Below are 23,870 nucleotides of genomic sequence, written 5' to 3' on the forward strand. Positions count from 1 at the left end.
TTTTACTCAAGTAAATATTTGGGTGACTACTCCTTACTTTTACTTGAGTAATAAATCTCTAAAGTAACAGTACTCTTACTTGAGTACAATTTCTGGCTACTCTACCCACCTCTGCCAAATATGTCTGACTAGCACTCCACACAAGTCAATAACATCAACAAAACTCACCTTTGTGCATTCACGCACAACATTAAAAATGTGGTGGACAAAAGAAGTGGCATAAAACACGTCCTAGAAAGTCGGAGAAAGTTATACATGTAAACAAACTACGGTGAGTTCAAGGACCGCCAAAATTAGTAGGACAAAACGGCGCTCGCCAAATGGTCGAATCAGTGAAGCATGTTTAATATAAACAGTGTGCTTTATAACAATTAGGGAGGTTTGTGTCATGTTTGTCCTCCTACACAAACCATATTAAAGCAAAAAATATATTTTTTTCCCCTTATCTTTTTCCAATTTTCATACATCTTTTAAAAAGCTCCAGAGAGCCACTAGGGCGGCGCTAAAGATAGAGCCGCGGGTTGCCGACCCCAGGACTAGACGTATAAGATTCCATGGGATTTAGCGATTAGGAGTGACAGATTGTTTGGTAAACGTATAGCATGTTCTATATGTTATAGTTATTTGAATGACTCTTACCATAATATGTTACGTTAACATACCAGTTGGTTATTTATGCCTCATATAACGTACACTTATTCAGCCTGTTGTTCACTATTCTTGATTTATTTTAAAATTGCCTTTCAAATGTCAATTCTTGCTGTTGGCTTTTATCAAATACATTTCCCCCAAAAATGCGATTTATACGTCTAGTCCAGGGGTCGGCAACCCAAAATGTTGAAAGAGCCATATTGGACCAAAAATACAAAAACAAATCTGTCTGGAGCCGCAAAAAAATTAAAAGCCATATTATTCGATAGTGTGTCATGAGATATAAATTGAATTAAGAGGACTTAAAGGAAACTAAATGACCTCAAATATACCTACAAATGAGGCATAATGATGCAATATGTACATGTAGCTAGCCTAAATAGCATGTTAGCATCGATTAGCTTGCAGTCATGCAGTGACCAAATATCAGAGGTGGGTAGTAACGCGCTACATTTACTCCGTTACATCTACTTGAGTAACTTTTGGGATAAATTGTACTTCTAAGAGTAGTTTTAATGCAACATACTTTTACTTTTACTTAAGTATATTTATAGAGAAGAAACACTACTTTTACTCCGCTACTTTTATCTACATTCAGCTCGCTACTCGCTACTAATTTTTATCGATCTGTTAATGCACGCTTTGTTTGTGTTGGTCTGTCAGACAGACCTTCAAAGTGCCTGCGTTACTGGTGACGTTTCACTTCGTTCCACCAATCAGATGCAGTCACTGGTGACGTTGGACCAATCAAACAGAGCCAGGTGGTCACATGACCTGACTTAAACAAGTTGAAAAACGTATTGGGGTGTTACCATTTAGTGGTCAATTGTACGGAATGTGTACTGTACTGTGCAATCTACTAATAAAAGTTCCAATCAATCAATCAAAAGTGTGAAGGAAAAAAGATACTTTTTTATTTCAACCGTACATCCCGTCAAAAGCCTAAAGACTGACTGCACAGTTCCTGTCTTCACAATAAAAGTGCCCCTCCATCGCGCCTGCGCTTTCAAAACAAGAGTCTCCGAAAGCCAGCGCAAACAAGCTAGCAAGCTAAGGAGTTTGACGCCAATATATTTCTTGTAAAGTGTATAAAAACGAATATGGAAGCTGGACAAATAAGATGTCAAAAACCCACCACTTTCATGTGGTATTAGACAGAAAGGAGGAACTTTTCTTCTCCTCCATTTGAAAACGTGGACGTTATCATCACTACTGTCTGATTACAATCAATGCAAGTCATCAGAATCAGGTAATACACCAACTTATATTCTTGTCTTCATGAAAGAAAGGAATCTATATGTTAAACATGCATGTATATTCATTAAAACACCTTTAACATGTAAACAAAAACAGCAAAATAAATACATATAAATGATATACTGTATATATCAATGTATATGTATATATATATGTATATATATATATATATATATATATATATATATATATATATATATGAGTGTGTATGTTACTCATCAGTTACTCAGTACTTGAGTAGTTTTTTCACAACATACTTTTTACTTTTACTCAAGTAAATATTTGGGTGACTACTCCTTACTTTTACTTGAGTAATAAATCTCTAAAGTAACAGTACTCTTACTTGAGTACAATTTCTGGCTACTCTACCCACCTCTGCCAAATATGCCTGATTAGCACTCCACACAAGTCAATAACATCAACAAAACTCACCTTTGTGCATTCACGCACAACATTAAAAATGTGGTGGACAAAAGAAGTGGCATAAAACACGTCCTAGAAAGTCGGAGAAAGTTATACATGTAAACAAACTACGGTGAGTTCAAGGACCGCCAAAATTAGTAGGACAAAACGGCGCTCGCCAAATGGTCGAATCAGTGAAGCACGTTTAATATAAACAGTGTGCTTTGTAACAATTAGGGAGGTTTGTGTCATGTTTGTCCTCCTACAGGAACCATATTAAAGCAAAAAATATATTTTTTTCCCCTTATCTTTTTCCAATTTTCATACATTTTTTAAAAAGCTCCAGAGAGCCACTAGGGCGGCGCTAAAGAGCCGCATGCGGCTCTAGAGCCGCGGGTTGCCGACCCCAGGACTAGACGTATAAGATTTCATGGGATTTAGCGATTAGGAGTGACAGATTGTTTGGTAAACGTATAGCATGTTCTATATGTTATAGTTATTTGAATGACTCTTACCATAATATGTTACGTTAACATACCAGTTGGTTATTTATGCCTCATATAACGTACACTTATTCAGCCTGTTGTTTACTATTCTTGATTTATTTTAAAATTGCCTTTCAAATGTCTATTCTTGGTGTTGGCTTTTATCAAATACATTTCCCCCAAAAATGCGACTCATACTCTAGAGCAGGTGTGCTCACACTTTTTCTGCAGGCGATCTACTTTTCAATTGATCAAGTCGTGGGGATCTACCTCATTCATATATATAATTTATATTTACTTATTTATGAAATATATGTTTTTGTTAACAAGTTAAAGGTGTTTAATGATAATGCAAGCATGTTTAACACATATAGTTAATATTGTTAATACATTAAAGGTGTTTAATGATAATACAAGTATGATTAATACATATAGTTAATATTGTTAACAAGTTAAAGGTGTTTAAAGATAATGCAAGCATGTTTAACACATATAGTTAATATTGTTAACAAGTTAAAGGTGTTTAAAGATAATGCAAGCATGTTTAACACATATAGTTAATATTGTTAATACATTAAAGGTGTTTAATGATAATACAAGTATGTTTAATACATATAGTTAATATTGTTAACAAATTAAAGGTGTTTAAAGATAATGCAAGCATGTTTAACACATATAGTTAATATTGTTAACAAGTTAAAGGTGTTTAAAGATAATGCAAGCATGTTTAACACATATAGTTAATATTGTTAACAACTTAAAGGTGGTTAAAGATAATACAAGCATGTTTAACACATATAGTTAATATTGTTAACAACTTAAAAGTGGTTAAAGATGATACAAGCATGTTTAACACATATAGTTAATATTGTTAAAAACTTAAAGGTGGTTAAAGATAATACAAGCATGTTTAACACATATAGTTAATATTGTTAACAAGTTAGAGGTGTTTAAAGATAATACAAGCATGTTTAACACATATAGTTAATATTGTTAACAAGTTAAAGGTGTTTAAAGATAATGCAAGCATGTTTAGCACATATAGTTAATATTGTTAACAAGTTAAAGGTGTTTAAAGATAAAACAAGCATGTTTAACACATATAGTTAATATTGTTAACAAGTTAAAGGTGTTTAAAGATAATACAAGCATGTTTAACACATATAGATTTATTTCTTTCATGAAGACAAGAATATAAGTTGGTGTATTACCTGATTGTGATGACTTGCATTGATTGGAATCAGACAGTGGTGATGATAACGTCCGCATTTTCGAATGGAGGAGAAAAAAAGTCCTCCTTTCTGTCCAATACCACATGAAAGTGGTTGGTTTTTGGCATCTTATTTGTCCAGCTTCCGTACTCCTTTGTATACACTTTACAAGAAATAAATTGTCGGCAAACTCCGTAGCTTGCTAGCTTGTGCACGCCAGCTTTCTGAGACTCTTATTTTGTTAGCGCGGGCAGGATGAAGCAGAGCTTTTATCGTGCAACTGTGCAGTCGGTCTTTGGAGTTTTGACGACGGGTACGGCGCCAGAGTCTGTTGAAATAAAGTGTTTCTCGCCTTCCAGTCGGTCATTTTAATGATCTGGCAGCAGCCGGCGTCATCTCAGAAGACCCTCGGGTGCCGTGAATGTCAATCAAGTGACGAAAGTGACGTCATAGTGAAGATTTATGATCGCTCATTTTTAGGACTATTTTTTTAATGCCTGGCTGGTGATCGACTGACACACCCTCCGAGATCGACCGGTAGATCGAGATGGACGTAATGAGCACCCCTGCTCTAGTGCGGCTTATACATGTTTTTTTCCTTCTTTATTATGCATTTTCGGCCGGTGCGACTTATACTCCGAAAAATACGGTCGATGTTTTAAATTCATAATGCTGCTTCATCACCCTATTGATTAGTTGAGTTCAGATTTGGTTTCACACATGTTAACTTGACCTAAATCTGCACTGAGCACATGACTAGAAAGGGCAGATGAGTTCTCTTCCCTCCATAGCCACAGGCCATTCATTTGGAATTCTCCACCCTTCCTATGACGTTTGATCATTGCAGAGTTGCGACCAGAAGGTGCTCGGAAAGCCGGGGAGTTAAGTGAAGCTTTTTCCCACTTTCCTCAAACCGTATCTAGCCCAAACCACCGAGCCACCCTCACAATCGCTGTCACCCAGTATGAGGCCCCCTCTGGCCTGATGACAAGCCGAGCGTGAAACGCTTGACTGCCCCCTTAAATTAGCAGTAGAGCCCCCCCGGCGGCACATGCTTCTCATGACCAGCACACAGTGGGCCGCTGCCAGATTCTTTTCATTACGACGGCCCGCCAGCCGCATGATTTTTTCCTCGTTCTGCCTACCAACACTTCCCTCTCCTTTTGCTTCTCCCGTGTGCTGGCCAGAGTGCAGCAAACAGCATCTGTAGTTCCATGACTTCTATCACACAAAAGCTAGGTTGGGGAATATAAAAAAAAAAAAAATGCAAGTACTGTATTTTCCGGACTATAAGGCGCACTTAACCTCGTCTTGTGTTATGTTTGAGTTTGAGTTTGAGTTTGAGTTTATTTCAAACATGCAAGTATACAACATGATACATCACAATCTCCGGTTTCTCTTTTCAACATGTTCGAAAAGGAGTAGGAAGAAGCAGAGCTTATTTAATCCTACCCCTTTTCTTTTACATAACAGTTGCTAAAACTTTTGTTCACTTCCTGTTCTCAATTTATTCACAATATACTCCATAAGTAATCACAATAAAATAAAATAAGTAAATAAATAATAATTGGTGAAGTAAGTTACATTTCATATGTTGAGATAAGTAAGATTATTTTGTGAGTGAAAGAATGAAAGAATGGATGAGTTAAATAAATTCAGAATGTTTATCATGGTTCTTCTTCTTTGTACTTTGTAAACACTTTAAGTTTGAAGAGCTTCTGCAGTTAATGTGAATAATTGACAGTTTGTTATTGGAATTAATGTTGGTGTTGTACTGTACTTCTGTATAATATAAACAATTATTGTCCATGTGAGAAAAAAAATGTGTGTCTGGATCTATAGCACTGTCCAATTCTGTCCTGTTATATTCAATGCTGGAAAAGGTTATAAATTCTCTGTTTGATTGATTATTGTTATAATTTTTTTATCGTTATTGAAATTTATCCAGCTCTGCTATTTTCCTTATGACTATTACTCTTGCTTCCTCTGGTGTTCCATTTAGTTTAATAAATATTTTGCAGTTTGCTGTCCATGTTTGTTGTATTTTTCCTTGTTTTCTTAAGCTACGTGCTTTTCTGGCTATGTCTGCGTTTTTCTTTGTTAAATGTTCATTTATGTACACGTCTGTTCCTTTCAGCTTCCTCCCTTGTTTTAGTAATGCAGTTTTATGTTTATTTATTAAGTCAGAAATATTAAAGTTCGGTGATTTGGTAAAATTGCAAACAGCTAAAATGATGTACAAAGCAAACTATAACCTGCTACCAAAGAATGTACAACAATTCTTCTCAACTAAAGAGGAGAAATATAACCTTAGAGGAAAAAATAATTTAAAACATTTATATGCACGTACAACACTTAGAACTTTTAGCATATCAGTATGTGGAATTAAATTATGGAATGGATTAAGTAAAGAAGTTAAAAATTGTACTGATATGATCCAGTTTAAGAGGTTGTTCAAAATAATAGTGCTTACAGAGTACAAAGAAGAAGAATTATGAGAAATACTTTCAACCTTATTGAAAATAAGATATTCTTCATCTCAGTATGTTAATAATGACTGAATTAATTAATTAATTACATATTACAAAACTGTTGTATACTAATTCATAGATGTTATTTTATTATATAAAAAGGTCAGTAAATGATTCTATATATTTGTAAACGCTTGAAGTGGGAAAGGGGTAGGATTAAATAAACTTTGCTTCTTCCTGCTCCTTTTCGGGCATGATGTAAAATGAAATGATATGAAATTGTGTGATGTATTATGATGTAAGTGTGTTCATGTTCCAAATAAACTAAAGAAAGAAAAAAAAAAAGAAAGAAAGAGTTTCTTGAAGTGGATCATATTAGTACATTGTTTGATTGCTTTGCTTAATCCATTCCATAATTTAATTCCACATACTGACCTATATGTTAGGGTCGGTACCGACCCGTTTTAGTTTTTAAATGCATAAAAGAACCACATAAATTTATTTTTTTGCATCAAGGCTTTTTGACTTTGTCAGGAACCTCTATTTCAACAAAATACAACAGTTGTTGTTTTTTTCACTAAATTATAAAATGTTCTGGTTGAAATTATGACCTTGGTGTTATTAGGGTCGGTTTCGACCCAGTTATAAAAAATAAGATTATAAAGCAATAATTAGAGGCAAAACTGAACACACTGACAGCCAGCTCCTCTCCCATTCATGTGAGCCTTAGGGGATTCCATACCTGCCAACTACTCCGGTTTTCCCGTAATTAGTACGGTTTTCATCAACCTATAAAAAATACGGTTTTTCATTAATTAAAAAAAATTTTTTTTTTTTAAAGTTTTATTCACGAAATCGCGTAACAACAATGACAATCGACACTGCTTCCCGTAACTTCCTATCGAGCCATTCCGAATGCCATGCGCGAGGCTATTTATAGCACCGCTGCCAAGCACGAGGCACCTGTTGCCCATTGTTTCCAAACGAGCGAACGATCATGGAATCAGCCGGAGAAAAATCGCATACGAGTCTTAAACCGAAAAGAAAACTGCAGTCATTCCGTGAAGAATATTCAAAAGCCTATCCGGGAATAATTATCCGTTCCAAAAAGGGTGAAAACTACGCGAATTGCACCTTGTGCAGACAAGATTTTGTCGATCGGACACGGAGGAATTAGCGATGTAAAAGACCACGTCGGGACAAAAAAACACAAGTCTAATGCCGTTGCTAGCGATACAAGTGGAAAACTTTCAACGTTTTTCGTCGCCCAAACAGATTCTTTGGATGTGATAAATGCCGAAGTTTTATTTACGGAGGCATTAATTGAGCAAACAAAAAGGTAATGACACCAATGTTATCTATTGGAACTATTTAGTACTGTTATACTGTTAAAAGTGTTTATACTATTTATGCTTTCAAGTCCAAGTTGAAGAAATCTTGTTAAATGTTGACAGCATAACTACCAAAATACAGAAGTATGTCCTTAATATTTTTGCAGTGCTATTTCTGTTGAAAAGTTAAAATGATTACATTAGAGATGTGATGTGCCACTTTTCAAGTGTCTGATGGCTTAAATTAATTTTCATTAATTTTTCATATTTTGAATTCTTTTGAAAGGCTTACAAAAAAACTACATTTGAATTGTAATTCCATGCTATTGACAGGGCTATTAATTTTAATGAAGTTAGCTTACCATGTTTACAGTATGATAATTGTGATAGAAATGTGAATTTTAGGCACAGAATATTTTTTACAATTGAACAAGGCAGTAGATTATACAAGCTTGGACAGAAAGTTAATAATGACACCAATTTTTTTTTAATGGAATTGTTTAGTACTGTTTTACCATTTGTTTACTGTAAAAAGTGTTTATACTTTCAATTAACAAATTGAAGTCTTGTGAAAGGTTGACAGGATAACTGGCATTAACTGTCAAAATAATTTCAAACTATTGAAGTTAGCTTACAGAATAAACATGTCAATCAACCCATATGATTTTTGCTGTAATATTTTTGTTTTGAAAAGTCACTGTGACTGATAGAAAAGTGATGGTTTTAGCAACATTTTAACCTGTCTGAATGCTAATAATCATGTTGCGTCGGGGGGGGGAAACCTGAACCCCCCACCAGGACTTTGTCCTGAACCTACCGGGGCCTGCGGCCCCTGGACCCTGGCTACTAGGTTTTTCTGATTTCAAAAGTTGGCAGGTATGGGATTCTCATTTTACCTTGTCATCCAGTACAAAAACAAACAAAGACGGGCATGTGAGGTCAATTCAGTATAGAGTTGGTGACTTGCAGAGTGCACATCTCCAATTTGCAGCATGCAAAAATGAAAAAAAAAAGATTTACATTGAGAGAAATTCTGGATAATATTTTTGGTGAAAATGAGGGAGAGGACACAGAGCAGCATAGTGATGCGGATGAACAGGTTTCTGAGGAGGAGTATCATCCAGAAGACACAGACACATCTGATGAGTCTGATGAAGAGGTCATACCACAGACTATAAAAAGTACAGTAACAAATTGTGTCATTTATCATTCTATTACTTCGTCAAAATTATTAAGGACAAGTGGTAGAAAATGAATTATTAATCGACTTGTTCATTTACTGTTAATATCTGCTTACTTTCTCTTTTAACATGTTCTATCTACACTTCTGTTAAAATGTAATAATCACTTATTCTTCTCTTCTTTCATACTTTACATTAGTTTTGGATGATACCACAAATTTGGGTATCAATCTGATACCAAGTAGTTACAGGGTCATATTCAAAGTTCCGCATATTTCCTGAGTTTATAAACATAATATCATTTTTTTTTAAACGAAAAATGTGATGCCAAAAAATATTGACTGAATCATAGTAGTATGGACTAGATACGCTACTATACTTGGTATCATTACAGTGAATGTCAGGTGTAGATCCACCCATGGTGTTTGTTTACATTGTGACGCCGGTGAGCTACGGTGTGTAGTGAAGCATGTTTAGTTATTCCTCGTACTGCAGGGATGATACTTGTAAGAAACTTACTTTATTTGTCGCCATGGAGACGAGGATTAGTGATTTAGAAGTAGCTAAAACACTGCCGACTGGGGCTGGATGTTAGCCGCTAGCTGGCTAGCCATGTCTTAAAGCACATCATCCGGTGGGCTTTTCAGTGTTATAACTTCACTTTTATCGTTAGTTTTTAAGCCAAAATGCGTCCGTTCTCCCTTTTCTGTCTACACACTGTGTCTGCTTGTAAGTACTCTGTGTGTGTGCACCGCGGAACATGCTCGTCTGCTCGTAAACCAGCAACGACACGACGGAGGGCGGGGTGTCGGGCTGGTACTTTTCAGAGGCAGTATAGTCATACTTGCCAACCTTGAGACCTCCGATTTCGGGAGGGGGGGGCGCGTGGTCGGTGTGGGGGGGCGTGGTTGGGGGCGTGGCTAAAAGGGGAGGAGTATATTTACAGCTAGAATTCACCAAGTCAAGTATTTCATATATATATATATATATATATATATATATTAGAGATGCGCGGATAGGCAATTATTTCATCCGCAACCGCATCAGAAAGTCGTCAACCATCCGCCATCCACCCGATCTAACATTTGATCAGAACCGCATCCGCCCGCCATCCGCCCGCACCCGCCCGTTGTTATGTATCTAATATAGACGATGCAAGGCATTAGTGAGGTTATAAAGCTTTTGCCTGTTAAAGAAGGGAGACTGATCCAATGCAGCACAGACATTCGTGTGCCACGCTGTCACGACCCAGACGCACACCAGTGCGCAATCATATGGGAGCCGCGCTGAGCGCACCTCCAAGCGCGTCTCGCTGCCGGCGACGGCCGGGTATATGAGCCCGACGCTCCAGCGCCATCCATTTTCAGGGCTAGTTGATTCAGCAGGTGGGTTGTTACACACTCCTTAGCGGGTTCCAACTTCCATGGCCACCGTCCTAGCTGCTGTCTATATCAACCAGGGTGAGCCCCACCCCTTTCGTGAGCGCACTGCGCGCGGAGTGACCCCTGTTACGCGCCCCCGGCCATGGGGGTGGCGGGCAGGTAAGCTGCTTACCTGCTGCGCGTGACGCCGGCCGCGGCGAAGACGGACGAGGCGGGGTGTCGGTGCGGTGGGCGCGGTGGTGACCCTGGACGTGCGTCGGGCCCTTCTCGCGGATCGCCTCAGCTACGGCTCCCGGTGGGGCCCTCTCGGGGGAAGGGGCCTCGGTCCCGGACCCCGGCGAGGCGTCGGGGGCCTTCTCCGCTCCATAAAAGTGTCCATCTCTTTTTTTTTTTTTCTTCTCTTGTGGCATATGCTGCAGGTGCCTGCTCGTTTTTCGTATGTGGGTAACAACATTTAACTATGTATATATATTTCCGAATTGGTTTAACTGCCACCCGCCTGAATCTATTTAAAATCTTTTTTTTTTTTATTTCAACCGCCCCACCCGACCCGACCTGACCCGCGGATAAAATCTAATTTTTTAAAATTTCATCCGCCCGATCCGCGGATAATCCGCGGACTCCGCGGATATATATATATATATGTATGTATATATATTTATATATATATATATATGTATATATATATATTTATATATATATATATATATATATAAGAAATACTTGACGTTCAGTGAATTCTAGCTATATATATATATATATATATATATATATTTTATTATATATATATATATATATAAAATAAATACTTGACTTTCAGTGTTCATTTATTTACACATATACACACACATAACACTCATCTACTCATTGTTGAGTTAAGGGTTGAATTGTCCATCCTTGTTCTATTCTCTGTCACTATTGTTCGAACCATGCTGAACTCTGATGATGCATTGATGTGTGACACGCACAAAAGGGCTTTCATCAAATGCACTAGATGGCAGTATTGTCCTGTTTAAGAGTGTCACAACATTGCTGTTTACGGCAGACGAACTGCTTTACGGTATACAAAAAAGTGACTGCTGTTGTTGTGTGTTGTTGCCGCGCTGGGAGGACGTTAATGAAACTGCCTAACAATAAACCCACATAAGAAACCAAGAACTCGCCCTCCATCATTCTATAGTTATAACGTGATTGGGCAGGTATGCTTTTTTTATATTGTGGAGGACCTGAGTCCGCCTGAATTTCGGGAGATTTTCGGGAGAAAATTTGTCCCGGGAGGTTTTCGGGAGAGGCGCTGAATTTCAGGAGTCTCCCGGAAAATCCGGGAGGGTTGGCAAGTATGAGTATAGTACAGAAAATTATTCATTAGTATCGCGGTACGATACTAATACCTGTATACCGTACAACCCTAGTGGAAACACAAACCAAATTAGGCTTAAGTTGTTTTTAATTGTCATGAGCTGAACTGAAGCGTACCACTTGGTGAAAACATGGTTTGAACTGTGAGTTCCCGTCTATATGGTGGCATGACAGAATTGGTGAGAAAGAAGGAGCCAGGTTGAAGCACAGAGAGTAGGAGAGAGAGCGAGGAGGGTAGGAGTAGTACAGAGCGATGCCCGGAGGCTCAATCTGTTCCTCGCTGAGCTACATCAGAGCCGTAGACGGCAGCTCGGGCTGCAGGCAAGGCTCCACTCGCTCCATCAAACTGTCAGGCAGCCAGCAGAGCTGCACAGGGACACTCTCTCAGCTGCCCTCAGGGCCAGTTCAAGTCAACATCCCATTTCCTTGCCTCCTCGCCTAATTTCTCCTCTGCCTGACTTAAATTTCCAATGCCCGGTGTCTGCGGCTTCAGCACCAGGCCCGGGGCCATGTCAAAACAGTGGGAGGTGCTAAGGCGAGCACATGTGTGTCTGTGTGGGAGCGTTCACCTCGAAAGGGGACAGAGCGAGATAGCTGCAGTCACACGGCCAACAGAAACAAGAAAACGCCAAAGGGATTTTTGGTAAAGCTACAAAATAAAAGCATAAATCACAGGTTTCTTTTCCTCCCTCTCTGCACATTTTTCTTCCACAGCTGTATTCATAGCACCGTTCGCAATTCCCCATGCCTTTCGACTGGTTTCTTCTTCGTCTCTGAGCAGAATAAATTGCAGAGTTCCTTCATACATCTGCCATTACTGTCTATTTTTCTCTCTCCGAACTCCTCCAAGGATCACACCAACAGCCCAGCTCGGCACTGTTACTCCCCCACAGTGAGTGCTCAGAGATTTCATCTCGGAAATGAAAAGGCAGTCCTTTAAGTTAGTGCGGAAAGGGATCGCTTCACATTTACCGCCACCGCCATCCTTGTCAATCTAACCGTCAAGCTCCCAGTCTTTCTGCCGTCTCGTCACATATGGAAGTCGAGCCAAGCAGTGCCAGGTCTCAGGGTCGTTTACAGGGAAGCTGGGTAATGTTGAAGTCTGCTTTGTTTGGCCCCAGGTCAAGACTATATTTTTCCCCGTCCCGGCTTGATTTACACGGCCCCCACTGATGCTTCCCTGCAGTGTGTCAGCTACAAACCAGAGGTGTGTCTGGCTAATGCAAAGAGCATTTCTCTTAACATGGCTCGCTCAATCCCCCGTTGTTATTCGTTTGGCTCCTGTGAAAGGAAGTATTTCTGAAGCTCTGTTTGCCGAGCCAAGACTAAGGTCCCTAGATCAAATATGGTTTAGCGTGCGAGCCTTCTGGGACCTTCTCTGCAGGTCGATATCATTTCTAGCCTCAAAACTTTTTCTATCCATCTCGTTCCCAAAAGAGCTCACATCTTCACCAGTATCAATAGTTTCTTAATCCAGAGCTGCTGGGCTCACATGGCTCCCTATGTAGCCTGCCGGTGAGGCCAATGGTCAAATGGCTGCACGGATTTGATCCTGTTAGCCAAACATATTGTTTAGTTGAGCTTTGACAGCCAGTGGAGTGAAGAACAGCCAACTGATTTTGAATTTTGTCCAAATCTAAGTGATTTAAAGCTTTTTGCCTGACATAGTCACCTCGGTGCCATCCCATCTTTTTACCCTCTTATTTGACAACATAGTTTGTCAGTTTAATAATTGTTTAGTTTTAAATTAAATACCGTATTTTCCGCACCATAAGGCGCCCTGGGTTATAAGCCGCGCCTTCAATGAACGGCATATTTCAAAACTTTGTCCACCTATAAGCCGCCCCGCCCCGTGTTGTAAGCCGCATCTAACTGCGCGAAAGGAATGTCAAAAAAACAGTCAAATAGGTCAGTCAAACTTTAATAATATATTAAAACCAGCGTGATGTGGGCGCGCATGGAGTCGTATATCAACATGGACGGAGCTGCGTGAAAAAAGCCACCCGGCCTCTTCGCGTAAACTTAAACTTACCTTAACCACTCGCTCATCTTTTCTTCATCCATCCCTTCGAGTTAGCTTTTATGATGACGCCGGCTGGAAAGGTCTCTTTTGGCAAGGTCTTCCTTTTGAATATCACCATGGGTGGAAGTTTCTGGCCATTAGCATGGCAAGCTAGAACCACAGTGAAGGATGACTTCTCATTCCCTGTGGTGCGAATATTCACCGTGCGTGCTCCCGTTGTATCCACAGTGCGGTTCACAGGAATATCAAAAGTCAGTGGAACCTCGTCCATGTTGATAATGTTCTCTGGCCGGATCTTTTTTCAGCTATCTTGTTTTTACAATATGCACGGAAAGTAGCCAGCTTTTCTTGAAAGTCTTTAGGCAGTTGCTGTGAAATAGTAATCCGTGTGCGGATGGAGAGATTGCGTCTTTTCATGAACCGGATCCCTGTCGCTTAGTAGGAGCCATTTTGTGGTCTTTACAGATGTAAACACACAAAGGAAATGAAACGTACGGTAATATCCGCGCGCTTTTTCTTCTTCTACGCGGGCGGGTGGTTGCTTACAGTAGAAGAAGAAGCGCTTCCTGTTCTATGGGGGCGGGTGCTTACCTTGGCGGTTGCTTGCGTAGAAGAAGAAGCACTTCCTCTTCTACGGGGAAAAAAGATGGCGGCTGTTTACCGTAGTTGCGAGACCGAAACTTTATGAAAATGAATCTTAATATTAATCCATACATAAAGCGCACCGGGTTAAAAGCCGCACTGTCAGCTTTTGAGTAAATTTGTGTTTTTTAGGTGCGGCTAATAGTGCGGAAAATACGGTATTGTATGCAGCAAAATGTCTTCTGATAATCTGGTAATTACAAAACGTAAGACTTACCTTAATATCTTTTGCTGATGCTTCTGACCTGGCAGGAGGTCTCTTGGCAGACCCAAATCTCTGATTCCGTGCCCTGTCAGGGTCACTCCAGCATGCATCCCAGTATCCACAGGCGGGAAATTGCAGGAGGAAATTGTTGTTGTTCCACCAGTACCAGACCATTCTTCTAAACGGACCATTATCCTTTCGGTTTGCTATCACTGCAGGAGGCCTGGGTTTGTTAGGACGCTCTTCCTCACAAACCTGGACCTGGATATATATGTTCTTCTGAAGCCATTTTCTTCCTTTTCATTGTCAATGTAAGCTTAAGGAATCACATTTAAACAGCTGCTGTTATGCGATCAGTCAGAGTTGTCAGTTGTGACATGCCAACCAATGTGTTGCTTGTTTTTTTATGCTTTGAGGGAATTCAATCGATCGGAACTGGACTGTTCATCCATCCATCCATCCATCCATCTTCTTCCGCTTATCCGAGGTCGGGTCGCGGGGGCAGCAGCCTAAGCAGGGAAGCCCAGACTTCCCTCTCCCCAGCCACTTCGTCCAGCTCCTCCCGGGGGATCCCGAGGCGTTCCCAGGCCAGCCGGAAGACATAGTCTTCCCAACGTGTCCTGGGTCTTCCCCGTGGCCTCCTACCGGTCGGACGTGCCCTAAACACCTCCCGAGGGAGGCGATCGGGTGGCATCCTGACCAGATGCCCGAACCACCTCATCTGTCTCCTCTCGATGTGGAGGAGCAGCGGCTTTACTTTGAGCTCCCCCCGGATGACAGAGCTTCTCACCCTATCTCTAAGGGAGAGCCCTGCCACCCGGCGGAGGAAACTCATTTCGGCCGCTTGTACCCGTGATCTTGTCCTTTCGGTCATAACCCAAAGCTCATGACCATAGGTGAGGATGGGAATGTAGATCGACCGGTAAATTGAGAGCTTTGCCTTCCGGCTCAGCTCCTTCTTCACCACAACGAATCGATACAGCGTCCGCATTACTGAAGATGCCGCACCGATCCGCCTGTCAATCTCACAATCCACTCTTCCCTCACTCGTGAACAAGACTCCGAGGTACTTGAACTCCTCCACTTGGGGCAGGGTCTCCTCCCCAACCCGAAGATGGCATTCCACCCTTTTCCGGGCGAGAACCATGGACTCGGACTTGGAGGTGTTGATTCTCATCCCAGTCGCTTCACACTCAGCTGCGAACCGATCCAGCGAGAGCTGAAGATCCTGGCCAGATGAAGCCATCAGAACCACATCATCTGCAAAAAGCAGAGACCTAATCCTGCAGCCACCAAACCAGATCCCCTCAACGCCTTGACTGCGCCTAGAAATTCTGTCCATAAAAGTTATGAACAGAATCGGTGACAAAGGGCAGCCTTGGCGGAGTCCAACCCTCACTGGAAACGTGTCCGACTTACTGCCGGCAATGCGACATTTTTATCCTCAACATACTAATTTGTAGCATTCACTCCCGTGGCTCCACAGCTTGGTATGAGTACAATGAGTACATCACAGCTTGAACAAGGGAAGCCCGTTGGACACGTTAACAAAATGTAAAAACAAAAATCTTGTCTTTGTGGTACACAATAAATTCACGGTACGCTCTTAGTTGCATGTATTCGTTATATTTCTTAAACTGCGAACGAACTGACACTGACACTTCTGCCATGTCTAGATGTTGGTTTATATATATTTTTCTTTTCTCAGAAGGGTTGCGATCAGTATTCAGGCAGACATGTTTTGATGCCAGTATTTGGGAAATGTTATTCCTCCTGTGTTTTACTTTCTGTCTCTGACAGAACTCATGTCTGACTGTCCTCAGAGTGTGACAAGTGGAACTGCGATTTAATTTGAACCACCGTCTTTAATGTGCTCAGGGATGCACAACACTTATTGTCTTCCCATTGCACATCTTCCGGAGTCTGTCAGAGAGAATATTGTGGAGGATTAAGACACCCATTATTCCTCTCACTGTTACTCATCTCTCCCCTCGACTCGGCCTCATTTCAGGGCTGAGCTACAGGGTCTTCATGGGGGCTTGCCCGGGTCAAGGCCTGGCTGTGGCCAAGGCCACTGGCGGAATAAATCTCCTGTCTCTCAAGTGTTGAAAGCTGTGCAAATGTCAAATGCATCTGTCTGATGTGATGTCTGAGGGGAGGGTGAGTCATGGGGATGGTAGTTTGCAAGGGGGGAGGGTTTGAGATGAGGCATCCGCTGAAGCTGGTCCCCTGTGAAGCTGCCGTTTGCCAGGTACAGATGTTGTTGCTTGCTCCCTGCCTCTAAGGAGTCTGTTTTCATTTTTTTCACATCAACAGTACGAGACTCAAGACACTGAAGACATGGACCCTCGTCACACAACTTTGTGAGCTGCCTACAGTAATCTATGTCCTGTTTTAACAATACCTCCCTGACCATGGTTTGTGGCGAATTAATTTGACAAATCCAAAGTTTTGGTTTTACACCTTCACCGTCATATCTTGCGTTCAGATGTCCGAGGATGTGAAAGGCACGCAATGATATTTAATCCTTGTATTTCTGGGTATTCTAGTGCTCTAACTCAGCCATGACAAATAGCTCAACAAAGCTATTTCATGAATCGGCATCAAAACTGCTCAAATACCACTTCCACCCAATCGCCCCTTCATCTCGACAGCACCCTCCTTGACTGTTATCGTCATTATTGTGCTTCCCTCTTCACTTTTTTCCTATTTCTACCCTGCTGAGCTCAGTCTCTAAGCTGTAGCCCACATACAGTATGTGCTGCAGTCCAAGCTTGTTGAAAAAGGATGCGTCGTGTTATTTTGAGGCTTCCTCTCTTTTCTTCACGACGTCTAGCAAGGAGCAAAAATAGGAAATGCTGTCTATGACAATAGACATGCATCACTCTTCGGTCAAGTAATAGGAGTCAAGTCAAGAAATATTGTGATATTTACCCTGACGATAAGGTAATCGAATCGTTCCACCACATATTGTTTTGTTCTCCCCATATACTGTTGTATTTTACCTTTTGGTACATTGTATAGGATTTGTCCAGATTTAAATACCTGGGAGCAACACTGGCCAAAGATGCCGATGCGCATTCGGATCGCCACAGCAACAGCAGCAATGACCAAACCAAGCAAAATATGGAAAAGCAACATCAACTTCAAGACAAAGTTCAAACTTTACAAATCCCTTGTAAAGGTTCAGTGGCGAAGGAGACGGCACTGAGGCAGGGACGTCTTTTAGCCTTATGCGTGTTTATTAGCACAAGTGAGTGACGTGTGTAAGTAAACCAAATACGTGGCGTTTGACTCTGCGATGCGTTTAACTGGTGAGTAGTACCGTACAATGTTGAAGGTGCGGGTTGTGTCACATATGAACTTGAAGTGCCATCCCATTCCTAACCCAAAGGGTTCAATATGATGTCGCTCCACCTTTTGCAGCTATTTCAGCTTCAACTCTTCTGGGAAGGCTTTCCACAAGGTTGCGGAGTGTGTTTATAGGAATTGTCCACCATTCTTCCAAAAGCGCATTCTCCATCAATCAATCAATCAATGTTTATTTATATAACCCTAAATCACAAGTGTCTCAAAGGGCTGCACAAGCCACAACGACATCCTCGGTACAAAGCCCACATAAGGGCAAGGAAAAACTCACCTCAGTGGGACGTCGATGTGAATGACTATGAGAAACCTTGGAGAGGACTGCCACCGGACCTGTGCCCACCCCCCCTCCACAAGGGATAGAGGAGAGCAGAGGAGAGAAGAAAAGAAACGGCAGATCAACTGGTCTAACAGGGGGGCTATTTAAAGGCTGTAGTATACAAATGAGTTTTAAGATGGGACTTTAATGCTTCTACTGAGGTAGCATCTCTAATTGTTACCGGGAGGGCATTCCATAGTACTGGAGGCGGATAGAAAACGCTCTATAGCCCGCAGACTTTTTTTGGGCTCTGGGAATCACTAATAAGCCGGAGTTCTTTGAACGCAGATTTCTTGCCGGGACATATGGTACAATGCAATCGACAAGCTAGGATGGAGCTAGACCGTGTAGTATTTTATACGTAAGTAGTAAAACCTTAAAGTCACATCTTAAGTGCACAGGAAGCCAGTGCAGGTGAGCCAGTATAGGCGTAATATGATCAAACTTTCTTGTTCTTGTCAAAAGTCTAGCAGCCGCATTTTGTACCAACTGTAATCTTTTAATGCTAGACATAGGGAGACCCGAAAATAATACGTTACAGTAGTCGAGACTAGACGTAACGAACGCATGAATAATGATCTCAGCGTCGCTAGTGGATAAAATAGAACGAATTTTAGCGATATTGCGGAGATGAAAGAAGGCCGTTTTAGTAACACTCTTAATGTGTGACTCAAAGGAGAGAGTTGGGTCGAAAATAATACCCAGATTCTTTACTGATTCGCCTTGTGTAATTGTTTGGTTGTCAAATGTTAAGGTGGTATTTTTAAATAAATGTCGGTGTTTAGCAGTACCGATAATCAGCATTTCCGTTTTCTTGGCGTTGAGTTGCAAGAAGTTAGCGGACATCCATTGTTTAATTTCATTAAGACACGCCTCCAGCTGACTACAATCCGGCATGTTGGTCAGCTTTAGGGGCATGTAGAGTTGGGTGTCATCAGCATAACAATGAAAGCTAACACCGTATTTGCGTATGATGTCGCCTAGCGGCAGCATGTAAATACTAAAGAGTGCAGGGCCAAGAACCGAACCCTGAGGAACTCCGCACGTTACCTTAACATAGTCCGAGGTCACATTATTATGGGAGACGCATTGCATTCTGTCAGTAAGATAAGAGTCAAACCACGACAAAGCTAAGTCTGACATACCAATACGTGTTTTGATACGCTCTAATAAAATATTATGATCGACGGTATCGAAAGCAGCGCTAAGATCAAGAAGCAGCAACATAGATGACGCATCAGAATCCATTGTTAGCAGTAGATCATTAGTCATTTTTGCGAGGGCTGTCTCCGTAGAGTGATTTGCCCTGAAACCGGATTGAAAAGGTTCACAGAGATTGTGATGTTGGTGGAGAAGGCCTGGCTCTCAGTCTCCGTTCTGATTCATCCCAAAGGTGTTCTATCGGGTTCAGGCCAGTCAAGTTCATCCACACCAGACTCTGTCATCCATGTTTTTATGGACCTTGCTTTGTGCACTGGTGCACAGTCATGTTGGAAGAGGAAGAGGCCCACTCCAAACTGTTCCCACAAGGTTGGGAGCATGGAATTGTCCAAAATGTTTTGGTATCCTCGAGCATTCAAAGTTCCTTTCACTGGAACTAAGGATCCAACTCCTGAAAAACAACGCCACACACTAATTCCTCCTCCGCCAAATTTCACACTAGGCACAATGCAGTCCGAAATGTAGTGTTCTCCTGGCAACCTCCAAACCCAGACTGGTCCATCAGATTGCCAGATTCAGCTTGTTTGGGAATTGTGTGCTCTACTTCAACAATTCTAAAAAAGAAAATCCAGGATTTCAGTTCAACTTCAGCATTTACACGCAATTCCCGGAATTGCCTCATCTCGTTTTTGCATGGTATTCATCATTTCCCTCTGAAAGGTTTCCTTTTCTGAGAACATTTCAAGACATTTGTTACAATGCCAGACTTTAAGTTTTCTACCCGTTCAATTCCTGGCTAAATAAAAGCCGATTTGGCCTTTGACCATGTCAGACGAGGCATGTTTTTTTGAAAAGAGTCTTGCTATTAAGTTCCTTTATGGCTTTAGAAGTCTGACGTCCAAATTAAAGACTGGTGTTTGTCACAAGGTGAATTGGTAAATACCACACTTAATAGGCTGTGAGGACGCAGACAGCCAAAGCTCGGTGTCCTTGAGATACTATTGTCCAATTTTAAAGCACAGTTAAAAGGCTAAATGACAAGCGGCGGTTGAATGCAAAGTCATTGAACAGGCTCGCCATAAAAGAAGTCTCTGTGAAGAATGATTGACTTTTCCGTCTTTTGTGCGCCTTCGCCATTCAATTTGGTGCAATGGCTTTGAGAATCGCTCTCGGTGTGAGGAACGGTGTTGCTTTTTGAAACTTGGAAAAACCTCTCGGAGACAACACTTTTGTTTCCCCCGTCCCTCGCTCGGTTCATCCCGGCGCCGTTCGCTGGAAGAGCTGTCAGCGAATGAGCGGCCGCGCACCAAAATAACATCTGCACTGATTATGAGCTGCTCGGGGGAGCGTAATGAATAATTCCTTATATTTCCTCTTTTCTCTTACAGTGTGACAGCGAAAGTGACATTGACGACAAGGTAAGTCTGCTTTTCCTGTGTTTATTCACCCGGCGCATGAGGATTCGGAAGTGAAAAGAGGAAGGCAGTCATAGCGGTGGTGTAAAAAGATGAGGCGCGATAGAAACCCTTTCACTGTGGATGCATTATAAAGCAAGAAAATGGCATGAGGTTTGGTTTACATCTAAGTATATTGCTTCTTTGCTGCATGTTGTTCCATGTTACGCTTGCTTTACCTCAAACCACGTTGGAAGAATACCTGCAGTACCCATCAGAAGAACATCCAGGTTGATAGACTGATGTTGCACACTCACAGACAGCTGGAATGCAAATACAGTGGTGGTCAAAAGTGTACATACACTTGTAAAGAACATCATGTCATGGCTGTCTTGAGTTTACAATCATTTCTACAACTCTTATTTTTTTGTGATTAGAGTGATTGGAGCACATACTTGTTGGTCACAAAAAACATCCATGAAGTTTGTGTTGTGGTTTGACCAAGGGAGATGACGTCAACAGACACCAGAGGGTTTGACCAAGGGAGGTGACGTCAACAGACACCTGAGGGTATAATGTTTAATGATTTATTATATATATAGTTAATATATATCACATATATATATATATATATATATACACATCACATGGACAAAGATAAGACCTTCTGGGGGAAAGTGCTGTGGTCAGATGAAACAAAAATTGAGCTGTTTGGCAATAGAATGTTGAATATCAACATTTTTGTTTCATCTTACCACAGAATTTTCCTCCAGAAGGTCTTATCTTTGTCCGTGTTATGTCAGATGAAACAAAAATCCTGACTTAAACGTGTGGACAATGCTGAAGAAACAAGTCCATGTCAGAAAACCAACCCATTTAGCTGAACTGGGCCAATTTTGTCGAGAGGAGTGGTCAAAGATTCAAGCAGAAGCTTGTGGATGGCTACCAAAAGCGCCTTATTGCAGGTAAACTTGCCAAGGGACATGTAAGCAAATATTAACATTGCTGTATGTATACTTTTGACCCAGCACATTTTCAGTAGACCCATAATAAATTCATAAAAGAAGCAAACTTCATGAATGTTTTTCGTGACCAACAAGTATGTGCTCCAATCACTCTATCACAAAAAAAATAAGAGTTGTAGAAATGATACCAGTATGATGATTCGAGCTTATCTTCAGGCACTTGAAGCTCTCGAGGTGGGCGTGTTATGCAAATATCCAATGGAGTGTTAGTTGTCAACCGTTAACCATTTGACATTTTGACAGATGTAGTCAATCAATCACACTTCTGTGTGTTTGTTTATCGCAGACCGGGTGGTGGTTGGCTGGCGGCAGCCACCTGGTTACACGATGAGGCGCCTCTGGGGGAAACCTCGCACATTTCTAATTCCTCTACAGTTTAGCAATTACTCCCTGGTAAATGAATGAGATAGCGTGCCTAATCTCCTGTAAGCTTAGCTCCCAGTTCTGTGGAAAAACGTCTGCAGCGTTGCCTATAAATAATACATTGATAGGAGACCCAATTTGCATGAACTGCAGCCCCGGCATGTCAATAGGCTTTTATCTCCTGGTTGAAGCGAGAAAGGAGCAACGGTGCAAGCTCGTTGACGTGACAAGACCACGTACCCGAGTCTGTCAGTTGCCATGCAGCTACCTGACATCACCGCAGGGGGTGAACGAGGAATGTAAAGCAAGGTTGAGACTATGAAGGCTTTTATTAACTTTTCCCAATACCAGTCATACAACTACGCATCTCTGGTCTAGATAGTTAAAAGGATCCCATGATGACTTTCCTCTTTTCTGACTTGTATATGTTGTCACAATGTTGGATACTCATGTTTAACAATGCCAAAGAGTCAATTCATAAGGTTCGTGCATTTGGGCGTGAGCCTGGATCACTATGCCCGCGATGTTTCGCACTGGCTATGCATTAGAGATGCCCGGTTTGCGGACACAACCGCGGAGTACTGCGGATTATCCGCGGGTCGGGTGGTTGAAATAAAAAAAAATTAGATTTTAAATAGATTCAGGCGGGTGGCAGTTAAACCATCCATCCATCCATCTTCTTCCGCTTATCCGAGGTCGGGTCGCGGGGGCAGCAGCCTAAGCAGGGAAGCCCAGACTTCCCTCTCCCCAGCCACTTCGTCCAGCTCTTCCTGTGGGACCCCGAGGCATTCCCAGGCCAGCCGGGAGACATAGCCTTCCCAACGTGTCCTGGGTCTTCCCCGCGGCCTCCTACCGGTCGGACGTGCCCTAAACACTTCCCTAGGGAGGCGTTCGGGTGGCATCCTGACCAGATGCCCGAACCACCTCATCTGGCTCCTCTCGTTGTGGAGGAGCAGCGGCTTTACTTTGAGCTCCCCCCGGATGGCAGAGCTTCTCACCCTATCTCTAAGGGAGAGCCCCGCCACACGGCGGAGGAAACTCATTTCGGCCGCTTGTACCCGTGATCTTGTCCTTTCGGTCATAACCCAAAGCTCATGACCATAGGTGAGGATGGGAACGTAGATCGACCGGTAAATTGAGAGCTTTGCCTTCCGGCTCAGCTCTTTCTTCACCACAACGGGTCGATACAGCGTCCGCATTACTGAAGACGCCGCACCGATCCGCCTGTCGATCTCACGATCCACTCTTCCCCCACTCGTGAACAAGACTCCGAGGTACTTGAACTACTCCACTTGGGGCAAGATCTCCTCCCCAACCCGGAGATGGCACTCCACCCTTTTCCGGGCGAGAACCATGGACTCGGACTTGGAGGTGCTGATTCTCATCCCAGTCGCTTCACACTCGGCTGCGAACCGATCCAGTGAGAGCTGAAGATCCTGGCCAGATGAAGCCATCAGGACCACATCATCTGCAAAAAGCAGAGACCTAATCCTGCAGCCACCTCAACGCCTTGATTGCGCCTAGAAATTCTGTCCATAAAAGTTATGAACAGAATCGGTGGCAAAGGGCAGCCTTGGCGGAGTCCAACCCTCACCGGAAACGTGTCCGACTTACTGCCGGCAATGCGAACCAAGCTCTGACA

General features: G+C 42.0%; 1 protein-coding gene across 5 annotated transcripts in view; it reads left to right on the plus strand.

The window, feature by feature from the left end:
• Positions 1 to 23,870, plus strand: part of fbrsl1 (fibrosin-like 1) — a 1,050,133-nt gene that overhangs the window by 652,859 nt on the left and 373,404 nt on the right. For all 5 annotated transcript variants that reach the window (XM_061985899.2, XM_061985900.2, XM_061985897.2 and 2 more), the window contains exon 6: positions 20,835 to 20,864. In XM_061985899.2, the coding sequence (XP_061841883.2) occupies positions 20,835 to 20,864 (30 nt within the window). The remainder of the gene's footprint in view (positions 1 to 20,834; positions 20,865 to 23,870) is intronic.

This window comes from Nerophis lumbriciformis, linkage group LG12, assembly GCF_033978685.3.
Source record: "Nerophis lumbriciformis linkage group LG12, RoL_Nlum_v2.1, whole genome shotgun sequence".
Lineage (NCBI taxonomy): Eukaryota > Metazoa > Chordata > Actinopteri > Syngnathiformes > Syngnathidae > Nerophis > Nerophis lumbriciformis.